This window comes from Podarcis vaucheri (genome assembly GCF_965113315.1).
Source record: "Podarcis vaucheri genome assembly, chromosome: 9".
NCBI lineage: Eukaryota > Metazoa > Chordata > Lepidosauria > Squamata > Lacertidae > Podarcis > Podarcis vaucheri.
The window spans coordinates 58,896,815-58,910,116 of NC_138767.1; the positions used below are offsets into that span (position 1 = coordinate 58,896,815).

Below are 13,302 nucleotides of genomic sequence, written 5' to 3' on the forward strand. Positions count from 1 at the left end.
ATTGAAAGGTTTATGAAAGGGGTGGGAAACTTGTGGTTCCAGATGTTGTTTGGATAACAGCTCTCTTCATCCCTGACCATTGGCCATGCTGGCTGGGATTGATGGGAGTTGGATTCCTGGCCTACCACATCTGGAGGTCCAGAAGTTTCCCTCCCCTGGTTCATGCTTTCTACGTAGGGGAAGAACATGGCAAAATATCACCGTAGCCTTTCTGATTTCTGCTTTTTCACCCTGTTTTGCAATGTAACAATACTAAAATAAGAGTGCACTGGTGGAGACTGACAAGGCACTGCTCTGGGTAAGGTGTATTTAAGAACAATATATGGCCTTTCAAATTGGGGAGAGCGGGTATTGATTTTGTCTGTCACTATGGTATGTATTTTTATGTTTTTATATTGTAAACCACCCTGTGATCCTCTGATGAAGGGCAGAATACAAAGAGGATTCCTCAGAACTTTTCATTTACCATTGTATTTAAGGGGAAAGCTTTGCTCAGTCATACTGAGGGCTTATCTAGAACCCTCCTTCCAAGAGTGGACAACCAGAGAAACCTACAAGCAGGGCATGGAAGGAAGTGTCTTTTCTCATTGTTTATCCCCAGACATTCAGAAGTATAGCTTCCAGGACTGTGGAAGGCTGCATATAACATTCATGGTTCAAGAGCTGTTAATAGACCCATCCTCCACAGGTTTGCCTAATTTCCCTTTAAAGGCACATAAACCACCACCACTGAGTGGTAATGCTTTCGCCAGCAGATGGCATGTGGAAGGGGACTGCTTTTCCTCACTCCGGTCCCTATCACTTTTTAAAATTAACAGTTGTGCCCCCCCCTCCAATTCATCACAAATAAGGAAAAAGAGGTGGGAACTCTATAAAAATAGGAGTAGCATTTATAAAGTGGGGTGAGGGAGATACTAAGAAGGGAAGGAGAAGAAAGTGGGTTGTGGTGTTTCAGGAACATGAAATGGAAAAAAGTGGTGTACGCTAAATTGACAACTTCTGAGCATCAGTCATCAGAAAAAAAATACCAAATGTCTTCATATTCATCCTCTTAACACTCTCCAGGTGCTATTTTGACTTTTCAGTTAAGGTACAAAAATCAAGACTGCCACTGACTTGGTCAATAGGATAGGAGCTTCAGAGGGATTTCAGTATCACTAAAGAACAAAACGGGGTATAATTGTTTTTCCACATGGCACTGCAGATACACCATTGTTTTCACAGGAATTTCCTACAGCAAACACACAGGGCTAAATCCTGTGTGAGACTTCAGTGGCTTTGGGAAACGTGAATGGGAAACGTGAATCTCTTTCACATAATGGCCATGTGCCAGGAATTCAGCACCAATCCTAGCTCTCTCCAGTAGGTGTTTACGACATACAGTGGTACCTCGGGTTAAGTACTTAATTCGTTCCAGAGGTCCGTTCTTAACTTGAAACTGTTCTTAACCTGAAGCACCACTTTCACTACTTTAGCTAATGGGGCCTCCTGCTGCTGTCGCACCGCCGGACACGATTTCTGTTCTCATCCTGAAGCAAAGTTCTTAACCTGAAGCACTATTTCTGGGTTAGCGGAGTCTGTAACCTGAAGCGTATGTAACCTGAAGCGTATGTAACCCGAGGTACCACTGTATCCCCAAGTATTTTGAGACGCATACTCTTCTTTCATACTTTGCTTGTCATGGCAAAACACTAATAAACCCAGGGTGCCCTGCAAACATATGAAGCGGTTCTGGTTCTTGGGCTTCTGTTTGCTGAATAATAAAAGAGATACCTATGTAGGGGAGTTTTTAATGTCTGGTGTCTAATATTTGGTTGGAAGCTGCCCAGAGTGGCTGGGGAAACCCAGCCAGATGGGCGGGGTATAAATAATAAATTATTATTGTATTATTATATTACCTATGTGATTATAGAAATGTTTAATTAAAACAGGGGCAGGGACGGGCAAACACATCCAGCTGAATAAATAGTCTGGTGCTGGTCAGTCTGCAGATCACAGCTAGCGCTCTCCTGTTTGTCAAAACAGATTTGCATGAAGCAGATGGCTCATTCATTTTAGGGTTATGCAATGTTGAAAACAAGCGGGGTTGGGGGGGGAGCAAGAAAAATGCTAGACTGTCTGATCTGCTTGATAAAGTTTCTGGTTTCATGGACCTCTCCTTTGAAAAACCTTTGAGAATCCCTTCAGCTGTCTACCCCTTTGTTTTCTCTTTCATTACTGCTTTGATACTGGGAACACTAATTCAGCATCAAGACACACTCCACTTGTCAAAGCCAATAATGGGGATGCTGTCTATATTCTCCTCCTCCCTACTTTGATTTCTCTCTTCCTCACTCTTTATCAGTTCACTCACACACACACACCTTATTTAGCAAATAAATTGTGACAGAATATTATGTCCTGCTGCACCGAGGAAATCACTGTATAATATACCAGGCTTCTATTTTTTAACACATCCTTTGGATTTATTATGTTAGAAAGCACTGATACGTGGATGTTGTAAAAACTAACTAAATTTCAGGCATTTAGGAACATAGGAATCTGCCTTTTACTGAGTCTCACCATTGATCTGTATAGCTAGTATTGTTCACACTGAGTGACGGGAGTATTTCCCAGGTGTACCAGAGATGCCAGGGCTTGAATTCAGGATCATCTGCATGCAAAGTATGTGGTCTACCACATACCTATGTCCCTTCCCACATTCCACTGTGTAGCCGCAATTGGACTCCACTTGATCTAATGCACCGATTCAGCCCTATAAAGCTTCTTACACCTTTTTCTACTTTGACTTCTTCCTTCTGGCATTACTGTTGACCTGAAAATGTACATAGTGCCTGAAATGGATTTGTGCCAGTGGAACTAGTACCTCAAATGATAATTTAAGAACTGCCCTGTCTGTACATCTTCACCACGTTGTTGGTTTTAGCCTTTCTGCATACATCCTACCACACTGTCCGTATTTTCATCTGCAAAATATTGGAAAGCACGTTGGAAGCCTACAGTACATGGTGGGGCCGCCGAGGCAGGACAAATGACAGCTGCCTACCATATTTTTAAAAATGTGAAGTGATACATATTGCCATCTAAAGACACGCACACGCTCTCAAAGACCATGAAGTCCAGAGTCTAATATTACCTAACTTCACCAGTGCTAGGGCTGCTAATTTTCTTACCGCCTTGCACAGCTTAATAAAAAGATGGAAGCTTATATTTCTGTGTAACAGTGCCTAGGGGTTCAAGATAATCTAGATTTATGGTCCAGAAAGACCCTGTATCAGTCAAGGGCTTTCACCTTAGCACTGTGCTGTAGTCCACTTTCCCATTTTCTAATCCATTATTAACAAAAGAAAGCAATGACAAAACCCCATGTGCCCCTGAAAGACAAAGGTAGAGAAGGAGAAGAAAAATGAAAAAGTTTGGTGTGTTAAGGAGAAATCACCTGAGGCTGAACTCCGTAAAATTGACCCTATCTGAGGAGTGAATCATCTGTGCTGTGTAGCCCAAATCATATTCTAAAACTGATGGTTAGAGATACTGCTTTTTTTCACAGCAGAATTTCTCATCTTCCTTTCTCTCTTCTGATTCAGCTGCAAGGAGAGCTGAGTGGACCACATGGAAACACAAAGAATCAAACCAGGAAGATGGTTCTCTTACCAAAGCTTAAAACCTAGCAAGCCAAAGAGATGCCTGAGGTGTACATTGTGCCTGACTCCTGCACATTCTTATTGATCCAAATTATGCTCCCGGGGCTGTGATCTTGCGAACCTCCTGACAGCATCCTCAAAATAAGTGCTACATAAATTTGTGCTTCAAGGAGAATAATTCTGAATGCCTTGACAGGAACTTTAGAGAGAAGTAGACAGGCCGTTACTTACTCTCTCAGTACTGCTAATGAAATACTTAAACAATTGAACAAATCAATGTTATTAAGTAAATAGGTACAGCTACTAGGGGTCAGCAAACTTTTTCAGCAGGGGGACAGTCCTCTGTTCCTTCAGACCTTGTGCAGAGCCAGACTATATTTTTTGGGGGGAAATATGAACAAATTCCTATGCCCCACAAATAACCCAGAGATGCATTTTAAATAAAAGGACACATTCTAATCGTGTAAAAACACGCTGATTCCCAGACCATCCACGGGCTGGATTTAGAAGGCAATTGGGCCGGATCCAGCCCCTGGGCCTTAGTTTGCCTACTCATGAACTAGACTATAATTGGCCATGCCTAGGAAGCATTTCCTTTGGATGAAGGCAGACTTATTGTACAATTGTAGTGTGGGAAAGGACCCTGAGGGCCATCTAGTTCAACCCCCTGCAATGCAGGAATCTCAACTAAATCATACATGACCACCCAACCTCTGCTTGAAAACCTCCAAGGAAGGTCAGAGTCCACCACTTCTTGTGGCAGACTGTTCCACTGTTGAACAGCTCTTACTTTCATAATGTTCGTCCTGATGTTTGGTCAGAATCTCTTTTCTGACTAAGTGCCAAGACCAGATGATGGAGCAAATGTCCCATCTTTTGAAAAAAAAAAATGAAGAGGGTGGGGAATAAGCAGGAACTTGATCTAATGTACTGATTCAGCCCTATAAAGCTTGCAGAATTAGAAGAGACCACAAGGGTCATCTAGGTCAACCCCCTGCAATACAGGAATCTTTTGCCCAATGTGGGACTCAGGCCCATGAGCCTGAGATTAAAAGTGTTGTGCTCTACCAACTGAAATATCACTTCATCCTCCATTATGCTGAATATTTATATCTCACTGTGGAACATTCAAGACACTCCTATATATGACAACTCTACGGTATTATCTCAGCATGGAAGATTGTAGGCTGGAGGAGGAAGGAGAGGGAGGAGAGGGAGAGGGAGAAGAAAAAGAAAAAGGGCACCCTGTGAGTTCATGGCAGAGGTGAGATTCGGACCAGGGTCCTAGCCACTAACACCACAACAATGCTTTGTGCAGGACTACTTCACTGGAGTATTACAGAATCTCCAAGCTTTGAAAGATGCAGAAGGGGACACTGTTTAGTTCTTCTTGTGCCTGCTGAGCCTTCATTCTCACTCCAGCCCACCAGTTGCCGCCCTATAAATGCCCATTCTGGTCTTGTACTCAAGTTATCTTGACATATATGGGCTTGCAAACACGCTTTTGTCCATCTACAGCTGAATCAGGTGTCTGTTACATCAGCCGCACAGTTAACTGCAGTTGGGCCAAGCCGAGCGCTGAGAAGGGGAATTCTCTGCCTGATCCCGCAACCTGCTTCCAATTCTTTTAAACAAAGGGTAAGAAATTGGCAAGTACTGTGCTTGTACTGGCTTTGAAAAACTGGTTGCGTTGTTTTAAAGAAGAGAAAACACCAGAAGAAAGGGCGAGGGAAAGGGAAAGAGAAAGAATGAATATATTTTTAAAATCGTAAATGCAAGACCGCGAGCCCAGAAGGAGAGAAAGAAATTATGTGCGTACAGTATTAAAATATCTGAAAGGGCATCTGACCTGGAGGTACTTCTGACATGGATCACTGGGCTTCAGCAATGGGTCAGGAAATAGATTATTATTTGAAATCTGAAAAGAGGGATCATTTTAAGAAATTAAAAACAAAGAAAGCCACAAAACAAAGCCAGTGCAGCACAGCGCTGGACAAATTATTCAGTAAAAATAATTATTGCAAATACAGAAGCAGGGGGCAGAATCTATATCACTAGCAATGTTTAAAAGAAAAAAAATTTCTCCATGTACATTTCAGAAAGGTGAAATTTCCCAGAGTTAACTCCCAATTGTATTTCATATTTTAAGCAAAATTTACTGTAAGAACAGTGTTAAAATATTGCGTTGTGCTAGTGGAGAATAAGTAGTGATTTTCGGCTGCTAGATGCCTTCTCTGTAGCAGAAGCATTCTCGGTCTTGCTCTTTTATGTTGCAAAGCATCTCTCTCTAATGCTAATTCTTAAAATAAATTATACTTGCCAAGCAAACGAAAACGTAAAGCATTCTTGGTGGCCCTTTAAGCTCAGTTCTTCACAAACAAATTGAAGGGAGAAAAATCTTAACACAAGCAAAGTTGATTTCCTGGCATGCAGAATTTGCTGAAGTTGGACTAAATTATAGAGAGCACAAAGCCTGCTCATAGCAGACATCTAGGAAGAAGAGAATTTATTAGGTCTTCTATTTGAAACTCTCTCAAGCTTCAAGTTCTCAGTACATCAGAAGATTTTTCACCAATTCCCTTCCTGGAAAGCGACATATCCCGCAGCCAGCTATAAAATGATGAGAGGGCATTATCACACCAAACAGAAGAAAGCTTACAGCTTGTGAAGTATAACCAATATATATTACTGCTCGTTGATGCCAACAACCTTACTTACTAGACATGAACTAAAATTCAAAAATTTCAGCTCTTTCCCTTCCACTGGAAAGCCTATGAAACTGAGGTTTTAATTTATTTTGAACATTTAGGTTTTCTGCACAGGTGGCAGATTTAAAAGACACCAAGAGGTTCTTACAATCGGGTGCCAGTAGCAGAAGCAGATATTCTTTTATTTGTCTTTTTTACATGGCAACCTGCGACTGTGACGTGAACGAAGTACCACTGCATGCCTCCATTCCTCATAACGCCCTCTGGCTACTGCCATTCAGTTTTCTTACATCCCCGTCTGCAGGTTCCAGTGTTTGGTTCATCTTCCACCGCTGCTTCTACTTCCACTGTGGTGGCATCTGACCACAGGGTGGTAAGCAAAGTCCGAAGGGGACTGTCCTTGACCCAGAACTGCCCAGCAGCAGCAAACAGGTAGCAGACTCTGAGTAGCTGGTTTCAAACATAGAACAACTTTCCTTTACTGCTGCTGTACTACCAGAGAGAGCCAGTGTGGTGTAGTGGTTAAGAGCAGTGGACTCGTAATCTGGTGAACCGGGTTCGCGTCTCCGCTCCTCCACATGCAGCTGCTGGGTGACCTTGGGCTAGTCTGAAGTCTCTCAGCCTCACTCAACTCACAGAGTGTTTGTTGTGGGGGAGGAAGGGAAAGGAGAATGTCAGCTGCTTTGAGACTCCTTAGGGTAGTGATAAAGCGGGATATCAAATCCAAACCTTAGTCTTCTTCTAGACCTGAAGCAGCATTGGCATCACTGTAACAGTGTAAATGTAATGGAGAAGAAGCCTTGCTACAGCAAAAAGAAAAACTTTGCTAAGTTTCCTTATCTGCTTCTACTTCCCCTCCCTATTCATATCACAGTAATAATTAAATTGCCTGCATCCAAGGATTTAGATTTCATCTACATCATAATACAAAATGAAAATTATGAACATACAGAAGAGATGAATTCTGAAATAAGAGCTGCTTGACTACCTTGGAAGGTAGTGGATTCTCCTTCCTTGGTTTTTAAGCAGAAATTGAATGGCCACCTGTCCTGTATACTTTAGTTTAGATTCCTGCATTGCAACGCGCTCAACTAAATGACTCTCACAGTCCCTCCCAACTCTACAGTTCTATGAATCTATGATTCCATGATCCTAAGAACACTATACAGTAAAGGGAAGAAAAGGTAGATGGCATTATAATAGTAGCCTAGGGGATAAACAAAAAAATACCAAGACTTAACACAAGAGAGGCTTTTTGGGGAGCGGGGAAGTCGCAAGGAACTTTTCATGTACTGCCTCACGAGAAGATTATTTGACCTAGCTTGGAATATAGCAAGCCTTAAGGCTCAAGGATTATCACTGGCAGTAAAGTAGCCACAGGGATAGCCACTTGTCACCTGCCATTTCAAGGAGATGAAAGGGACAGGCTGCAAACTTTAAAGGGATCTTTGAACTTTTTACGGAAAACTGACCTTGACGCGAGACCCAGGTCAGCTGCGGTAGTATTACCTGAACTGCCTTTCAGCAAGACAGACACAAGAAATAAGAAAGCAACGAGTTTACACTGGAAAGGGGAAACTAAACACAAAATATGTCTCAGCTGGGGCACAGCTTATGGAGAACAGGGGTTATGTGGGTGTATCTTAAAGTAAAGGAAAAGGGACCCCTGACCATTAGGTCCAGTCGTGGCCGACTCTGGGGTTGCGGCGCTCATCTCGCTTTATTGGCCAAGGGAGCCGGCGTACAGCTTCCAGGTCATATGGCCAGCATGACGAAGCCGCTTCTGGCGAACCAGAGCAGCGCCGTTTACCTTCCCGCCAGAGTGGTACCTATTTATCTACTTGCACTTTGACGTGCTTTTGAACTGCTAGGTTGGCAGAAGCAGGGACCGAGCAACGGGAGCTCACCCCATTGCGGGGATTCGAACCACCGACCTTCTGATCGGCAAGTCCTAGGCTCTGTGGCTTAACTTAACAGCGCCACCCACGTCCCTCATGGGTGTATCTTAGATGTGTTCATTCAACATGCCTGATTTTGCAACTCACTAAGTCTGTGCTGATATTTCATCTGTCCATGTAGCAAGGGCAAGAATTGATGGACAACACAGAAAAGCAGCGCAGCATCGTGTAGGGGAAGAAGCAACGTGACCTCTGTCAGGAGCTTACAGGTCTCCTTATGTGGGAGATACATGAGTTTTCCTCCAGACATTTAATAGGAAGTACAAAAAGGAGTGGCCGGAAATATCTGAGCCTCTCTTTTGCTTCTGTAAGATCTAACGCTGTCCTCTGTTAGAGCCAGACTTTAAGGCCTTAATCCTGGAGACCTACAGACTGGGGTGGGGCAAAGAATGCCAAAGACAACAGCACATGATAGCAAGGAGAGGTGCAGTTCAGCAAGAAGCAAATGCTGTAGCACCACCAGCTTGCATAGGCATACCGGGGCGGACGTGAGCCACCACAACACCCCTTCTCTTTTCATTGCTTTTTAACTGTTGGAAGGTAGGATGGACACACGGATGAAGCATCAGCAATCTCCATTTGCCCAGAGGGCTGTCTGGATGAATATGGAGGTGATGTTGATAATGATGATTCAGCAGGGTAGCATGGGGAGCGGAGGGATAAAAAGAGCAGCCAGGGTAACACAGAGGGCCCAGCACATCCTCAAACCTAGCAGGACTCCTTTGTGTGTATGCCTGCATGGTGTGTGTGTGTGTGTGTGTGTGTGTGTGTGTGTGTGTGTGTGTACTGCCAGCTCCAGGATTTTAGAGAATCTCGGCAAGGCAAATCCGGCTGCCCCCTATTCATGGGAGAGGCAGGGTGTGCAACCTTAGAATTCTCATGCTACCTTTGATCTTCTCATGCTTAATGAGAAATGATCATCTCTGTGGGGCTACCTTTGAAGGTGACCCGGAAACTGCAATTAATCCAGAATGTGGCAGCTAGACTGGTGACTGGGAGTGGCCGCTGGGACCACATAACACCGGTCCTGAGAGATCTGCATTGGCTCCCAGTACGTTTCTGAGCACAATTCAAAGTGTTGGTGCTGACCTTTAAAGCCCTGAACGGCCTCGGTCCTATATACCTGAAGGAGCGTCTCCACCCCCATTGTTCAGCCCGGACACTGAGGTCCAGAGCCGAGGGCCTTCTGGCGGTTCCCTCATTGCGAGAAGTGAGGTTACAGGGAACCAGACAGAGGGCCTTCTCGGTAGTAGCACCCACACTGTGGAACTCCCTCCCTTCAGATGTGAAGGAAATAAGCAGCTATCCTATTTTTAAAAGACATCTGAAGGCAGCCCTGTTTAGGGAAGTTTTAAATATTTAATGCTGTATTGTTTTTAACACTTGATTGGGAGCCGCCCAGAGTGGCTGGGGAAACTTAACCAGATGGGCGGGGTATAAATAATAAATTATTATTATTATTATTATTATTATTATTATTATTATTATTATTATTAATTATTATTATTATTATTATTATCTCATTGATGTTAGGGGTATAGTGGACACTTTGCTGGTCTTGGGGCCTACGGAAACACCTTCCTCTCCCAAGCTATGGAGCCAAAGCTGCTCAGGCAAGGGTATGGACAGACTGACGTACGCCACAGCATGCAAGAGAAAACATGGCATGAAAATTTAGTGCACCTGATTCCAACCGTGCAGTCTTATCAAAGTTACCTGAGAAATTCAAACGACACTGGCAACTAGTACACGGCAAGCGCTTTGCTCTCCCATTGGCAGAGATTATAAAACCTACCCACTTTGCACGTTTAAACTTGGAAAATTTGGGCCCCAAAAATTCACTAAGGCTATAGCAACAGCGGGTGGGCAGTGCAATCAGAAAAGCAGGAAGTCAGCCAAGAGATGCTACCAGGATTTGCTTTGCTTTCAAATCTACAGGTAGGGAGAAAATTCACATACATACATGAATTGCTCTGACGATAGTGAGCCCCTGGGTATCGCCTGCCCATAGTGCCACTCAGCACATTATCCCGTGTCGTCAGCTATTTCCAAAGCGCTCGGCAAAATTGTTTTACTGGAGGAAGAGAAGGAAAGAGAAGAAGAAACAGAAGGCAAAGGATTTAGTACAACGCATGTATTGTTCTCATTAAAATGCTAATGACCCTCTCCACCAGTTGTTGTTGTTTTTTTTGGGGGGGGGAATAATGTGTTTATAAATTATTCATTGTCGCACCAGCAGCAGAGACGAACTGTTGGGCTACCCATGCAGAGCAAGTTTACTGTTTGCGCTCATCCTCCGCCGACCGGCATAAATAATTTCAAGACAAACACAGTGCCTTGATACACTGGCTCTTCTGGGATTTCACAGCCTCAATGCACAGGCTGTGTTTCTTTGGGCACCGACTTTGCTTTTAAGCAAAGCTCAGCACTGGGTAAATAACCTCCATTTTCAGGTGCAGTGAACAACCGGTGTAAAATCATTGTAGATGTTAGAAAATCCATTTGCTTCCCCTCTGGGGATCTGACAGTTGTGGGCGGCTCGAGAAAGCGAGCCAAGCCCCACAAAGCCAAGAGAAGCCCTAACAAGGAAGCAAGAAGAGGAAACAAACAAAACCCCACTCATTCAATGCTTCCCCAAGTTTTTACTGGATTAAAAGCAGAGAAACGCTGTATTCTTTCACTGGGGGTTGTGTGAGAGTACATTTTTTATGCTGTGAATGAGTACCACCTGTATTCTATGAAGTTTGCCTAGTCCCTGTCAGCCTAGCTTACCTCTCAAGGAAGTTGTAAGGATAAAAGGGCCCCTCTGAGTTTCTTGAAGCTTCTTCAATGGAGGACAGTTTTAAGCAGGTGGAACTGGGAAATCAATCTATTAATATGAACCCATTGGCCAAGTCAAGATCTCCATTCAGTAGCTGAGAGTGACTCAATATGGGATAAAGTTTCACAAAATAATAAGGATTGCTATATTTTAAATATGTAGATGATATACAGTGGTACCTCGGGTTACATACGCTTCAGGTTACAGATTCCACTAACCCAGAAATATTACCTCGGGTTAAGAACTTTGCTTCAGGATGAGACCAGAAATCGTGCTCTGGCGGCACGGCGGCCCCATTAGCTAAAGTGCTGCTTCAGGTTAAGAACAGTTTCAGGTTAAGTACGGACCTCCGGAACGAATTAAGTACTTAACCCGAGGTACCAGTGTATAAGGGCAAAGTTAATTCACACGGCAATGAAGTTATTGCCATAACCTGAATAAAGGAAACCTCTAGTCATCCTTTACCACAGGCCCTCTTAGCACATTCTAGCCTCACCTTCTCCTTGGCATGCTAGGGAGGGAGAAAAAGGGGGGGGGCAAGGCACTCTTTTGACCCCCAAGCTGAAACGTGTGAAAGTTTTGCTGAGCCTTACTTATTTTTATTCAAGGGAGCAAGTCATTCAAGTTGGACCACTATTCCCCAGCTGCCAATATCTCCTTTGGGGGCAAGGTGCTTGAGAAAGAAGTGGTGGAACAGCTTCAAGCATTCTTGGATGGAACCAATTATCTAGAGCCGTTCCAATGTGCAAATATATATATACATATATATATAGAGAGAGAACACACCATATGGAGCTATGGATGAAATAGAATATACCAGCACTCTGTATAGGAGTGAGAGTATAAAAGAAAACCAGAGTGCACTTTAAAAATAGCCAACTACTGCTGTACTCTAAACAAAAATGTTGAGAAGGAGCTATGTGCCAGCCATGATTTTGCAGGAGCACAGAAAAAGCCACGGAATGTGGTGCTGGTTGCAGAATCCAGTTATTTAAGTTATTTGCTTGCACAAAGGTATACCTGAAAATGTGTGGTCCTTGCCTCTACCCGAGAAGTTGAATCATTTGAGCAAAACAGTAAAAACCACTGTATAAAATAGGAAATAACAAATGTGTTCTAATCTGCACAATGTATAGAATTCTGGGTTTTTGCAGAATTCTGGGTTTTTGTTTTTTTAAGCCCAGAAAGGACACAGCTCTGAATAATTTCATACCAGATGCAAGCACAGATGGCGTTACCAGCAGCCAACTTTACACAAACACACACACCCTTCTGTGTTGTTTACTACCTAACCTGATGAAGAGTTCTGGAGAATTTGAAAGCTTGCACACTAATTTGTGATGTTTTGGTTGGCAAATAGAGATGTTGCTCCAATGTGGCATTTGGTTTCTCTTTTCACATTTATTATTTTTATTTAACAAAACATATATGCTGCTTGATTGCAATAAAGCCTCTGGAGTTGAGAAGAAATAATAAAAACATCAATGAAAAAGTTTAAAACATTTATAAATATTTAAATATAATTAAAATGAACAGCAAGGGGAATCAAACACATCGATATTTGCATGTCTACATAGGCTTGTTGAAATAAAAATGTTTCAAGTAAGCACCCAAAGAACACAGTGAAAGCACCTGCTACCTCTACATTTTGTTTGACATGGGAAACATCAAATTTAGCTGTGCAATAGTGAGATCCTAACATGGAGGGAGAGGATATTATACTATCTGAAGATAGGAATTCATTCTCTGAAAGAAAGTTCCCTACAACAGTGAGGCAAAGCAACTTGACTTCAATTTCAGCCCCATCCTAGAATGACATATAAAATTACCTGAAACCTGCATAGCACCTGAAACAGCCTAAGTTGAATGTCTGCTATCATCTGCTCCCAAGCCTAATCTTAAGACTCTTAGATTCTGCACACCCTGATAGATGGATTCAAGAGACCATCTCAGATGTCAGTCCTGAAGACCTGCTCCCTGCCTTGCAAGCCTAATTATATGACATTTAGGAAACATCTGGAGGCAGCCCTGTATAGCGAAGCTTTTTATGGTTTAATGTTCTGCTATGTTTTTATATATGCTGGAAGCCGCTCAGAGTGGCTGGGGCAACCCAGTCGGATGGGAAGGGTACAAATAATAAAATGTTAATGTTGTTGTTGTTGTTGTTTTCC

The 13,302-nt window shown here is 43.0% G+C and overlaps 1 protein-coding gene and 1 long non-coding RNA gene across 10 annotated transcripts in view; one reads left to right on the top strand and one right to left on the bottom strand.

The window, feature by feature from the left end:
- Positions 1-13,302, bottom strand: part of APBB2 (amyloid beta precursor protein binding family B member 2) — a 170,330-nt gene that overhangs the window by 93,345 nt on the left and 63,683 nt on the right. For 5 of the 9 annotated variants that reach the window (XM_082238133.1, XM_082238138.1, XM_082238134.1 and 2 more), the window contains exon 3: positions 10,274-10,384. The exons of 1 other annotated variant lie outside the window; for it this stretch is intronic. In XM_082238133.1, the coding sequence (XP_082094259.1) occupies positions 10,274-10,319 (46 nt within the window). In that variant the 5' untranslated portion in view covers positions 10,320-10,384. Of the gene's footprint in view, positions 1-5,493; positions 5,563-10,269; positions 10,385-13,302 lie in introns of those variants that run through there. 3 more of the 9 variants (XM_082238135.1, XM_082238136.1, XM_082238139.1) reach the window with 3 other exon arrangements.
- Positions 243-10,365, top strand: LOC309540967. Its single transcript, XR_014223587.1, has 3 exons — positions 243-305; positions 8,851-8,921; positions 10,249-10,365. It is a non-coding gene; the product is annotated as an uncharacterized lncRNA (long non-coding RNA).